The 13,689-nt window shown below is 41.7% G+C and overlaps 1 protein-coding gene across 2 annotated transcripts in view; it reads left to right on the top strand.

Moving 5' to 3' along the window:
* The window catches only part of KDM4C (lysine demethylase 4C), a 360,821-nt gene extending 347,848 nt beyond the window's left edge, over positions 1 to 12,973 (top strand). The window contains exons 20-21 of one of the 2 annotated variants that reach the window (XM_007451455.1): positions 160 to 252; positions 12,770 to 12,973. In XM_007451455.1, the coding sequence (XP_007451517.1) occupies positions 160 to 252; positions 12,770 to 12,946 (270 nt within the window). In that variant the 3' untranslated portion in view covers positions 12,947 to 12,973. The remainder of the gene's footprint in view (positions 1 to 159; positions 253 to 12,769) is intronic. The other variant, XM_007451456.1, reaches the window with a different exon arrangement.
* The last annotated feature ends 716 nt before the right edge of the window (positions 12,974 to 13,689 follow it).

Below are 13,689 nucleotides of genomic sequence, written 5' to 3'. Positions count from 1 at the left end.
GGGAAAGAGCTTTTCTTCCTTCCTTGGCTGTTGGCTAGTTCTCTTGTTTGTTCTGCTTGAGTACTTTTTTTTTATGTAGCTGACTGGAACCCTGAAGAAAATGGTGAATGCTTGCTTCTTTTTTAAATAGATCATGCTCGATGTCTTATTTTTCATTAGGTTGAATTTGAAGATGGATCCCAGATAGCAATGAAGAGAGAGGACATCTACACTTTAGATGAAGAGTTACCCAAGAGAGTGAAAGCTCGTTTTGTAAGTGCTGGATAATCCCTCTGAGGGATCTGCCATGTGAATCTCTCCTCCTCTCTCACTGTTTCCCAAGCCCAGAAGGAAACATACTTAGGCTTTTGGATTGATTTTGAAGAAAGCCAATGCAACTTTTCCCTTATTGAAATCTGTTTAATCCAAAACTCAAATTTGGCCAGAAACAGGGAAACCGGTGCAAGTTCCTCATCCTTCTTTCTAATGAGGTCAAATGATGGTTCTTTGTGTTAACATCTACTGGCATACAGAAAGTTATTGAAAGTTATTGAATATGTGTCCTATGCAAGCTAACTGGGAACGTATAAAGATACCATCAAGACATTTACAATCTTGTTAGTGGAAGCAACATTAAAAGAAAGCTGTCAGGGCTTCCCTGGTGGTGCAGTGGTTGGTCCGCCTGCCGATGCAGGGGACACGGGTTCATGCCCCGGTCCGGGAAGATCCCACATGCCGCGAAGCGGCTGGGCCCGTGAGCCATGGCTGCTGAGCCTGCGCGTCTGGAGCCTGTGCTCCGCAACGGGAGGCCACAGCAGTGAGAGGCCCACCTACCACAAAATAAAAAAAAAGAAAGCTTTCAGTAGGAGATTAAAGGGGACTCAGCATAGCGAGCATCTAGTTTCCTATAGCCTTATCATATACAGTTCACCCTTTAACAATGCGGGGGGTTGGAGTGCTGACCCTCCACACAGTCATATTACAACTTATAGTCAGACCCTTCCTGCCCACAGTTTCACATCTATGGATTCAATCACTCAGATCGTGTAGTACCATAATGTTTATGATTAAAAAAAATCCGTGTATTAAGTGGACCCATATATATAGTTCAAACTCATGTTGTTCAAGGTCAACTGTATTAACTTCTCTCTCAGAAGCTTATTAATGTTTGTGTCAATTTATAATTAAACTAAACTCTCACTTTTATAACAAAAGGAATAAACAAAGCACAAATACTAGTTGTGGGAATACTAAAGCAGTTTTTTTTACAAAAGAAAACGTTATTAGTTTCAAGCCCTGTACATACCATTAAAAGACAAACATGGACAAATAGTCAAAACTGAAGTTGTTAAAAAAATATAATTCACAATAACTTAGTTTTCATTACTGTATCACAATATATTTACTGGATCCTGAAATGAAGTCAGTTTTACTCATTTAGAATTGCATCTTGTGCATCTGTGAAATGATAAGTCCTAAACTAGGAAATTTGAATGAGGGGATTTTTCTGACTAAAATGAAAATTTTTTTCTGAATAAATGACATCCTTAGTTTTCATTGCATGCTAATGATATACTTTTATGCAGTGATAGAGCGACTCTAGATTACTTTGGAAGAACATGGGTTTCCTTAAATGTTCAGTTGTATATTCAGCTCCTCTCCTGTCAGGTGGGATCCTGAGAATAGGGTAAGTGCATCAGGTGTAAACTGACTTTTCCTTCTCAGCTGCATCCTTGAGGGGAAGGTCCTTCAAAGTGAAACAGTCAAGAGAAGAGTGATAGTAACAGCACTGCTGCACACCCAGTGAGGAAATGTGGCATGTAGGGGACCCACACACCTGAAAACAGATTAACCCCCAGATAATAAACAGCAGGGAAAGGGAAAAGAAAATATTCCTATAGTAAAGACATCTGTTAAACCTGAACAAAGACCTAAAAACCTGGATAATTTGTCAGTGTTCTAGGTCTTGAAATCTCTTGAGAAAAACTTTCCTTTTCAAGATGCTGGAGGTGACTGCCTCTCATCCTGTTTCTCCTATCTTCCATGGATTCTCTGTCCCCTCCCATTCCCTCCCCCCTTTTTTTAAAAAAAATCTCCTAAAGATTTAGAGGTTGGGAAATGGAATAGGTAGCCCTCTGGAAGTCTTTCAGGTCTTTGATTTTCTAATCCATGTATGGTTAAACATCCTACCAGCTGGGTCTTACAGATTTCAAATACCATTTCTTAATCACATTCAAAGAAAGCTTTTTGCTTTCTGCTCTGATCACAATCTCTGTTCCATAGTAGATTTGGCTCCAATACCAGTATGCTTTACCATGTAGCTTTACTCGAGCACAAATTTTCTAAGGTCCATTTCTCAGAACAGTCACACCAAATTGAACTGCTTTTTAAAAATTCTCATAGAAAATTTTTAAATTAAAAAATATATAGGGCTTCCCTGGTGGCGCAGTGGTTGAGAATCTGCCTGCCAATGCAGGGGACACGGGTTCAAGCCCTGGTCTGGGAAGATCCCACATGCCGCGGAGCAACTAGGCCTGTGAGCCACAACTACTGAGCCTCCATGTCTGGAGTCTGTGCCCCGCAACAAGAGAGGGCGCGACAGTGAAAGGCCCGCGCACCGCAATGAAGAGTGGCCTCCGCTTGCCGCAACTAGAGAAAGCCCTTGCATAGAAACAAAGACCCAACAGGGCCAAAAATATAAATAAATAAATAAAATAAATTTAAAATATATATATATATAAATCACATAGATACTCTGAATCTAACCTGTTATGTTGAGCCTAGTAGAAAATTTCTTGAGACAAAATCCAGTTTGCTCACAGTCCCTAAATCCAGTTTGCCACCTCTGTTTTTACTGAATCAAAGACTTACATGCTTTTGTTGTAGAAAACCAGCTTTTTCTTAAGGTCTGTATATAACCCTCTGGCCCTTGGCTAGTCTGTCCGTGACTGCTATTTTTTTTCCAGTTGGCGAAACAAATCTAATTGGAAAACTTATTGATGGAAGATACTTTATAATTAGAGAAATCTTTTGGGTTTTTTTAAGGCGGGGTGGGTTGCAGCCCCCGCTGGGAGGCCTTCATGTTTTAATGACTTCTGCTCACCCAGATATACGCTGACTTGGGGAGAAATTTTTCTAAAGTGTCAGCAGTCCGCCTCAGTGACTGTGCTGGTTTCCTTCCCCCTAACTTCAGAAACAGCCCCATTACCTTTTATGGTCTCACAGAATAACCATAGCAATGGTGTATAATTAACTGGTGCTGCTGGTAAACTGGTTTTATTATTGTATTTAAGAGGCTTACTTTTGCTGTCCTCACACAGTGGCAACACTTTCATAGATGTTTTATTTTCTCCTAACTTTAGCACTTATAAAAGGGAAAGATTACTCAGAGGTAAGTGCTTTGCCAAGAATGAATGAACCAAAACTGTTTTATCCTAATGGCAGAGGGTGCCCATCCCATCCACAATCTCTTACTTTTCTTCCTGAGTGAAGCTAGGAGCATCTGGGGGAATCCATGGAGGGAGTCTATCACCCTGGATGACCATCTCACAAACTAGCAGGGAACATGCCCAGCTTTGCACTTGGGTCCATTTTTAGTTTTCAAGCTTCTTTGTAATTGTTCCATTGTTTGTCTCTTCTTCATGATTGACCATGTGCTTTCAAGCCTTAAAAGCTGGACCCTGCCTGTGTCACTACCATGGGAGGGGGCCTCGGTAACACAGTTGGTGTCATCTCAGTAAAAACCAGTTGGGAACAAGTTCGAGGGGCAAAATAGGAAGTTAGGAAGGAAGAATAGTACTTTAAGCTTTACGTGGCGGGAGGAATCAAAATGGTGGAGGAATAGGACTTAGAGCTCACCTCCTCCCACACATATATCAAAAACACATCTACAAAGTGGAACAATTCACACAGAACATCTACTGAACACTTGCAGAAAACCTCAGATTTCTGAAAACACAGAAAAAACTCCACATAAACCAGGCAGGAAAAAAAAAAAAAAAAAAAAAAAAAGAGGAATTGAGATGGGACCTGTGTCCCAGGAAGGGAGCTTTGAAGGAGGAAAGGTTCCCTCTCCCTGGGAAGTCCCCTCACTGGTGGGGAGATCAGCCTGGATGGAGGGGGAGCTTTGGAGCCACAGAGGAGAGCTCAGCAACCAGTTTGAGGAAGACAAAACAGAGAGTGACCTACACAGGTGGTGTGTAGTGCTGCCCTGAACTCCCCAGCCTGAGATGCTCATCTGCCAGGGCAGGCAGGGGCTGGGTGCTAAAGCTTGGGCTTTGGAGGTCAGACTCAGGGAGAGGACCAGCACTGGCTGCACGGAGACAGCCTGAAGAGGCTGGAGTATGGCAACTGAGGATGCACTCAGAAGAAGCCTGGGTCTGCCAGAGAGGCAAGGCACCATTGTTGGGAGATGCAGAGGAGAGGGGCAGGACTTGCCATAGGAGTTTCTTTCCCTGCATGCACTCTTAGGCAACAGGACACCACCTACATGAGTTCTGGGGGCAGGCACGAGCCACTGCTGTCATCATGAGCTCCAGAGGTGGGCATGGGCTGCTGCCGCCACTAAGAGACCCATGAGCAGGTGCCAATCGCTGGCCCTGCCATCTTGCGGGCATGCAGGCCACTGCTGGGAGACCCACAAGTGGGCACTGATCACTACCCCAGGGTACCAGGAGTGAGCATGGGTCACCACACCTGCCCACCCCATATCAAGGGGATAACAGCCAGCACACGCTGAGGAAAGAGCAGGAAGTATCCAAACTAAAAGCAGCCCCTCGATTCCAACAACATGGCAGAGTAGAAGGACTGCAGCTCACTTCCTCTCACAAAAACACCAAAATCACAATTAACTGGTGAACAACCATCGACAAAAAAGACTGGAACCTACCAAAAAAGATATTTTACATCCAAAGACAAAGAGGAAGCCACAACGAGATGGAGTGAGAGTTGTGAGCCTCACGTCATGCTCCTCAGCCTGAAGGTCTGGCATTGGGAGGAAGAGCCCCCAGGGCATTGAGCTTTGAAGGCCAGTGGGGCTTGAGTGCAGAAGTTCCACAAGATAGGGGGAAACAGAGATTTCACTCTTAGAGGGCACACACAACGTGCACTGGAACCCAGCACAAAGCAGTGACTCCACAGGAGCCTGGGCTAGACCTACCTGAGGGTCTTGGAGGGTCTCCTGGAGAGGAAGGTGTTGGCTGTGGCTCACTGTGGGGGCAAGGACTCTGGTGGCAGAGGCCCCAGGGAATACTGATCAGTGTGGGTTCTCTTGGAGGTTGCATTTTTGGCACTGAGACCTGGCCCCACCCAATAGTCTGCAGGCTCCAGTGCTGGGATACCTCGGGCCAAACAACCAGCAACGGGGGAACACAGCCCCACCCATCAGCAAACAGGCTGCCTAAACTTGTACTGACCTCACAGCCACCTGTAAACACACCCCTTGACATGGCCCTGTCCACCAGAGGGACAAGACCCAGCTCCACCCACCAGTCCCTCCCACCAGGAATCCTGCACAAGCCCCTGGACCAAGCTCACCCACCAGGAGACAGACAAAAGAAGGAAGAGGAACTACAATCATGCAGCCTGCAGAAAGGAGACCACAAACACAGAAAGTAAGACTAAATGAGACAGTTGAGAAATGTGTTCCAGAAGAAGGAACAAGATAAAAACCCAGAAGAGCAACTAAGTAAAGTAGAGATAGGCAAATCTACATGAAAAAGAATACAGAGTAATGATAGTAAAGATGATCCAAGATGTTGGAAAAAGAATGAAGGCACAGACTGAGAAGATACAAGAAATATTTAACAAAGACCTAGAAGATTTAAAGAACAGAGATGAACAATACAATAACCAAAGTGAAAAATACACTAGAAGGAAACAATAGCAGAATAAATGAGGCAGAAGAGCTACTAAGTGAGCTGGAAGAAAGAGTAGTGGAAATCACTATGGCAGAACAGAAAAAAGAAAAAAAGAATGAAAAGAAAGGAGGACAGTCTCAGAAACCTCTGGGACATTAAATGCACCAACATTAGCATTATAGGGGTCGCAGAAGGAGAAGAGAGAAAGGACCTGATAAAATATTTGAAGAGATAATAGCTGAAAACTTCCCTAATATGAGAAAAGAAACAGTCACCCAAGTCCAAGGAAATGCAGACTCCCATACAGGATAAACCCAAGGAGGAACACACTAAGACATATATTGATCAAACTGACAAAAATTAAAGACAAAGAGAAAATATTAAAAGCAACAAGAGAAAAGCAACAAATAAAATACAAGGGAATCCCATAAGGTTATCAGTTGATTTCTCAGCAGAAACTCTGCAGACCAGAAGGGAGTGGCATGATATATTTAAAGTGATGAAAGGAAAAAACCTATAACAGAGAATACTCTGCCCAGCAAAGCTCTCATTCAGATTCAATGGAGAAATCAAAAGCTTTACAGGTAAGCAAAAGCTAAGAGAATTCAGCACCACAACCAGCTTTACGATAAATGCTAAACGAACTTCTCTAGGCAGAAAAGAAAAGACCACAACTAGAAACAAGAACCTTATGAATGGGGAAGCTCACTGGTAAAGGCAAACGTAAAATAAAGGTAGGAAATCATCAACACACACACAAATATGATATCAAAACCAGCAGTCATGAGCAGAGGATAGTACAAATGCAGGATATTGGAAATGCATTTGAAATTAAGAGACCAGCAACTTAAAACAGTCTTGTATATATATAGACTGCTATATCAAAACCTCACGTGATCTGCAAACCAAAACTCTATGATAGATAGACAAAAACGCACAAAAAAGAAAAAAGCAATCCAAATACAACACTAAAGATAATCAAATCACATGAGAAGGGAAGAAAAAAGACTTGCAAAACCAAATCCCAAACAATTTACAAAATGGCAATAAGAACATATATATCAATAATTACCTTAAATGTAAATGAATTAAATGCTCCAACCAAAAGACACAGACTGGCTGAATGGATACAAAAACAAGACCTGCATATATGCTGTCTATAAGAGCCCACTTCAGATCTAGGGACACACACAGACTGAAAGTGAGGGGATGGAAAAAGATATTCCATGCAAATGGAAATTAAAAGAAACCTGGAGTAGCAATACTCATATCAGACAAAATAAACTTTAAAATAAAGACTGTTACAAAAGACAAAGAAGGACACTACATAATGATCAAGGGATCAATCCAAAAAGAAGATATAACATTGTAAATATATATGCACTCAACATAGGAGCACGTCAATATATAAGGCAAATTCTAACAGCCATAAAAGGGGAAATCGACAGTAACACAATAATAGTGGGGAGCTTTAACACCCCGCTTACATCAATGGACAGATTATCCAGACACAAAATCAATAAGGAAACACAGGCCTTAAATGACACATTAGACCATATGAACTTAATTGATATTTATAGGACATTCCATCTGAAAGCAGCAGAATACACATTCTTCTCAAGTGCCCATAGAACATTCTCCAGGATGGATCACATGCTGGGTCACAAAGCAAGCCTCAGTAAATTTAAGAAAATTGAAATCATATCAAGCCTCTTTTCTGACCACAAGACTATGAGATTAGAAATCAGTCACATAAAAAAGACTGCAAAAAACACAAACGCGTGGAGCCTAAACAATATGTTACTAAACAACCAGTGGATCACTGAAGAAATCAAAGAGGAAATCAAAAAATACCTAGAGACACATGATAACAAAGAGATGACAATCCAGAACCTATGGGACACAGCAAAAGCAGTTCTAAAAGAGAAGTTTATAGCAATACAGTCTTACCTCAGGAAACAAGAAAAATCTCAAACCTAACAACCACCTAACCTTACAGCTAAAGCACCTAGAGAAAGGAGGACAAACAAAACCCAAAGTTAGTAGAAGGAAAGAAATCATAAAGAGCAGAGCAGAAATACATGAGATAGAGATGAAGAAAACAACAAGAAAAATCTATGAAACTAAAAGCTGGTTCTTTGAGATGATAAACAAAATTGATAAACCTTTAGCCAGACTCATCAAGAAAAAAAGGGAGAGGGCTCAAATCAATAAAATCAGAAATGAAAAAGGAGAAGTTACAACTGACACCACAGAAATACAAAGGATCATAAGAGACTACTACAAACAACTATATGCCAATAAAATGGACAACCTAGAAGAAATGGACAAATTTTTAGAAAGGTACAACCTTCCAAGACTGAGCCAGGAAAAATTAGAAAATATGAACAGACCAATCACTGAAATTGAAACTGTGATTTTAAGACTTTTAACAAACAAAAGTCCAGGACCAGATGGTTTCACAGACGAACTCTATCAAACATTTAGAGAAGAGTTAACACCTATCCTCCGAAACTACTCCAAAAAACTTGCAGAGGAAGGAAAACTCCCAATCTCATTCTGTGAGGTTGCCATCACCCTGATACCAAAACCAAAGATACCGCAAAAAAAGAAAATTACAGGCCAATATCACTGATGAACACAGATGCAAAAATCCTGAACAAAATACTAGCCAACCAAAATCAAGATCAAGTGGGATTTATTCCAGTGATGCAAGGATTCTTCAATATTCGCAAATCAATCAGTGTGATATAGCACATCAACAAACTGAAGAATAAAAACCATATGATCATCTCAATAGATACAGAAAAAGCTTTCAGCAAAATTCAACATCCATTTATAATAAAAAATCTCCATAAAGTGGGCATAGAGGAAACCTACCTCAACATAAAGGCCATATATGACAAACCCACAGCTAGCATCATTCTCAACAGTGAAAAGCTGAAAGCATGTCCTCTAAGATCAGGAACAAGGCAAGGATATACACTCTCACCACTTTTATTCAGCATAGTTTTGAAAGTCCTAGCAGGGCCATCAGAGAAGAAGAAGAAATAAAAGGAATCCAAATTGGAAAAGAAGTAAAACTGTCACAGTTTGCAGATGACATGATACTATACGTAGAGAATCCTAAAGACGCTGCCAAAAAACTATTAGAGCTCATCAATGAATTTGGTAAAGTGGCAGAATCCAAAATTAACACACAGAAATCTCTTTCATTCCTATACAGTAACAACAAAATATCTGAAAGAGAAATTAAGGAAACAATCCCATTTACCATCACATCAAAAAAGAATAAAATACCTAGGAATAAACCTACCTAAGGAGGCAAAAGACCTGTACTCTGAAAACTATTAGGATGTTGATGAAACAAACTGAAGATGACAGAAACGGAAAGATATATTGATACCATGTTCTTGGATTGGAAGAATCAATATTGTCAAAATGACTATACTACCCACAGCAATCTACAGATTCAACGCAATCCCTATGAAATTACCAAGGGGATATTTCACAAAATTAGAATAAAAAATTTTACAATTTGTATGGAAACACAAAAGACCCCAAATAGCCAAAGCAATCCTGAGGAAGAAAAAGAGCTGGAGTAATCAGGCTCCCTGACTTCAGACTATACTACAAAGCTACAATCATCAAAACATTATGGTACTGGCACAAAAACAAACATAGATCAATGGAACAGGATAGAAAGTCCACAGATAAACCCACACACCTATGGTCACCTAGTCTGTGACAAAGGTGGCAAGAATATACAACGGAGGAAAGACAGTCTCTTCAGTAAGAGGTGCTGGAAAGCTGGACAGCTACGTGTAAAAGAATGAAATTAGAATATTCTCTAACACCGTACACAAAAATAAACTCAAAATGGATTAAAGATCTAAATGTAAGGCCAGATACTATAAAACTCTTAGAGGAAAACATCAAGAGAACACTCTTTGACACAAATTGCACCAAGATCTTTTTTAATCCACCTCCTAGAGTAATGACAATAAAAACAAAGTAAACAAATGGGACCTAATTAAACTTAGAAGCTTTGCACAGCAAATGAAATAAAAAAAAAAAAAAAGAAAAGACAGCCCACAGAATGGGAGAAAATATTTGCAAATGAATCAACAAAGGATTAATCTCCAAAATATATAAACAGCTCATGCAGCTCAATATTAAAAAATACAACCCAATCAAAAAATGGGCAGAAGACCTAAATAGACGTTTCTCCAAAGAAGACATATAGATGGCCAAGAGGCATATGAAAAGCTGCTGAACATCACTAATTATTAGAGAAATGCAAATCAAAATACCAGGAGGTATCACCTCACACCAGTTAGAATGGCCATCATTAAAAAGTCTCCAGGGCTTCCCTGGTGGCGCAGTGGTTGAGAGTCCGCCTGCTGACTCACGGGTTCATGCCCCGGTCTGAGGAGATCCCACATGCCGTGGAGTGGCTGGGCCCATGAGCCATGGCTGCTGATCCTGTGCGTCCGGAGCCTGTGCTCCACAACGGGAGAGGCCACAACAGTGAGAGGCCCACGTACAGCAAAAAAAAAAAAAAAAAAAGTCTCCAAACAACAAATGCTGGAGAGGGTGTGGAGGAAAGGGAACCCTCTTGCACTGTTAGTGGGAATGTAAATTGATACAGCCACTATGGAATACAGTATGTAGGATCTTTAAAAAACTAAAAATAGAACTACCATATGATCCAGCAATCCCACTCCTGGGCACATATCTGGAGAAAACCATAATTCAAAAAGATACATGCACCCAAATGTTCACTGCAGCACTATTTACAATAGCCAAGACATGGAAGCAACCTAAATGTCCTTCGACAGAGGAATGGATAAGGAAGATGTGGTGTATACACACACACACACACACACACACACACACACACACACAATGGAATGTTACTCAGCCATAAGAAGAATGAAATAATGCCATTTGCAGCAACATGGATGGACCTAGAGATTATCGTACTAAGTGAACTAAGTCAGAGAAGACAAATATCATATGATATCACTTATATGTGGAATCTAAAAAAAAATTGTGCAAATGAACTTACTTAAAAAACAAACAGACTCACAGACTTTGAAAACAAAAGTGTGGTTACCGAAGGGGAAATGGGAGGGGAAGGATAAATTAGGAGTTTGGGATTAACATATACACATTACTATATATAAAATAGATAACGAGAACCTACTGTGTATAGCACAGGAAACTCTACTCAATATTCTGTAATAACCTATATAGGAAAAGTATCTGAAAAACAATGAATATACGTATAACTGAATCAGCTGTACGCATGAAACTAACACAGCATTGTAAATCAGCTACACTCCAATATAAAATAAAAGTTAAATTTTAAAAAAAGTGAGCTTTACGTGAGCATAACAGAAAAAGCCCACATTCCTTTGCCTAACTATCACTTACTGAGCAGTGACTGTGTCAGGGCACATTCCTTGCTGTTGGGAACATGTATAAAATTCAGTTCATAGTCCCTAATATCCTCACTGTGAAGGGGTTCAGGGCACCCCCTATGGGGAGACACTTACCTACCCTTTATCTCTGCCACTGCCCTCATTCTACTGCACTGACATGTAGAGTGTTACAGGAACCCAAAAGAAGGAACCTCACGTTTGTCAGTGGCAGAGAGGATAGAATATTTTCTATGCAAAGGAAACAATACATCTAATGATGGAGGGGCATGAACCAGTAAGGTGTGGCCGGGAATTGCAAACAATTCAGTCTAATCCAAGCAAGGGGTAGGATTATGCCCGATTATTATGTATGTCCAGCCTAGGAAACATAGATGTCATCTTGAAGGCAGCAGAGCTATTGAAAGACTATCAGCAAGGGTGTCATATAATCAGAGATTTCAGAGAGCTTTCTTCTAGTGGTTCTGTGAAAAATAGACTGGGGTGCAGCATTTGTTACAGTGGTTTAGGACAGGAAGTGTGAGGGCCATGGGGTCAGTAGGGTTAAAGAAGAAAGGATGGAGGGCTTCAAGGGACATGTAGGAGGGGTCCTGGACAGGGGAGGGACAAGGGGAAGTTTATAACTTTCAGGTTTCTGATCAGTGTAGCCAGAATTGATGGGGATGGTGCTGCCGTTCATTGAATACAGAAAGGACAGAGATGGAGAAGGAAGACTTTGAGTTCACTTTAGGTTGGGTTGGTTCAAAGTGCCTCCAGTATAAACACTTTGAGATGCCTGCTGGGTTGTTGGACATGTTTGCAGGTCTGAGCACAGGTGGAGGTCTGAACTGGGGCAAGAGATGTGAGCATCTTTGCGGCTGATGTTGAAATTGAAGTTTTGAGTGTGGGCAGGCAGGCCCAGGGAGCATATGTGGCAAGGAAAAGGCCACACGCAGAGCCTCAGGGGCATCAGAGTTGAACAAATAGTTAAGAAAGGGGAGCCGCTGAGACATCCCACGGTGAGCAGCCAGAGGAGGAGGAGGGCTTACAGAATGACAGAGAGCTTCATGCAAGAGTTAGGTGACAGGGTAGTCACATAAATTTAGGGGAGAGAAGTGTCCTAGGAACTAGGACTCGAGCAAGGACAGTTTCAGGGAAGTGGTGGGGACAGAGGCCCAGAGGTAAATAGGAATAGGGATGAATTAGAGATGACTGTGGACAATTTTGTCATATACCTGGTTGGGCGGGAGCCAGAGGGGGCATGAAGAGTGAGGGAGATTTAAATGAGAAGACTTTAGTCCTGCTCGTGTTGGGGAAGGTCCCTGGGGGTTGGAGATCCTGAAGAAAACTGAGCTAAATGGAAGCAGGTGGGGAGGCTCCAAGGCCCCTGCGTGGGGCCTTCTCCCTGGGCCTCAGCACCCTCCCCACTGCTGACTGAGTCAGATCTTTGTCCGTTCTTTTGCTGTCAAGTGCCTGCCCTTCTGCAGTGTTAACACTGGCTGTTCTTAGTCCACAGCCTCTGATATGCGATTTGAAGACACATTTTATGGAACGGACATAATCCAAGGGGAGAAAAAGAGACAGAGAGTGCTGAGCTCCAGGTTTAAGAACGAATATGTGGATGACCCCGTCTACCGCACGTTTTTGAAGAGCTCTTTCCAGAAGAAGTGTCAGAAGAGGCAATAGTCTACCTACACTGCTGCAGGCAACAGAATGACTTGCGCCAGAAGAGGAACGATGAAGGGACAGCCTGGGGCTGTGCCATGTGTTTTGCTGGGGTAGGTGACGGGCTGTGTCTCTGACAGTGGAAAATTAGGCTTCCCAGAGTTTGGTCACCAAAACCACAAAATACACATTATTAATTGGATACCACAATCTGAAGTTGTCTCCTAGTCTTGCATTTACTTCTGAGCAGTTGTCTCCTATGATCCCAAAGAATTTTTCTAAGTAGAAGGGAATAATAGTGAATCACCCATGGAAAAAAGCCACTGCCAGAGGAGGTGGATCCCCATGTGTGGCTTACTTAGTCCCTATTCAGGAACCACATGGAGACTTCTCTCCTCAACCCTAGCAGGTGGGAGCCTCGATTCCCAGGTGGGAGGGTGATAATTTATATATTTTCCACAGTCAGGGAAGGACTCTCACTTATTTGTTTTAAATGGCAGTTTTTGTAAAACATTTTTAAAACACAAATGGCATGGATGGTAATGAGATTTACCCATATGCTATCTGCATTTCCCTTGTACAGAAATTTTACATTTTTTTATATCCGTTTTACTTTTGATTGTGTCTGATGAGAACTGAGTTGTTGGCCTTTGTGAAGTTTTTGGCTCTTGAGAAAGAATTCTTATGAATTGCCATGTCCCCTGCATCGGCAGGCGGACTCTCAACCACTGCGCCACCAGGGAAGCCCTGGGGCTGTTATTTTT

This window comes from Lipotes vexillifer, unplaced genomic scaffold (genome assembly GCF_000442215.2).
Source record: "Lipotes vexillifer unplaced genomic scaffold, Lipotes_vexillifer_v1.1 scaffold260, whole genome shotgun sequence".
Lineage (NCBI taxonomy): Eukaryota > Metazoa > Chordata > Mammalia > Artiodactyla > Lipotidae > Lipotes > Lipotes vexillifer.
The sequence above is the reverse complement of the archived record's forward strand: the minus strand, read 5'-3'. Positions and strand labels throughout refer to the sequence as shown.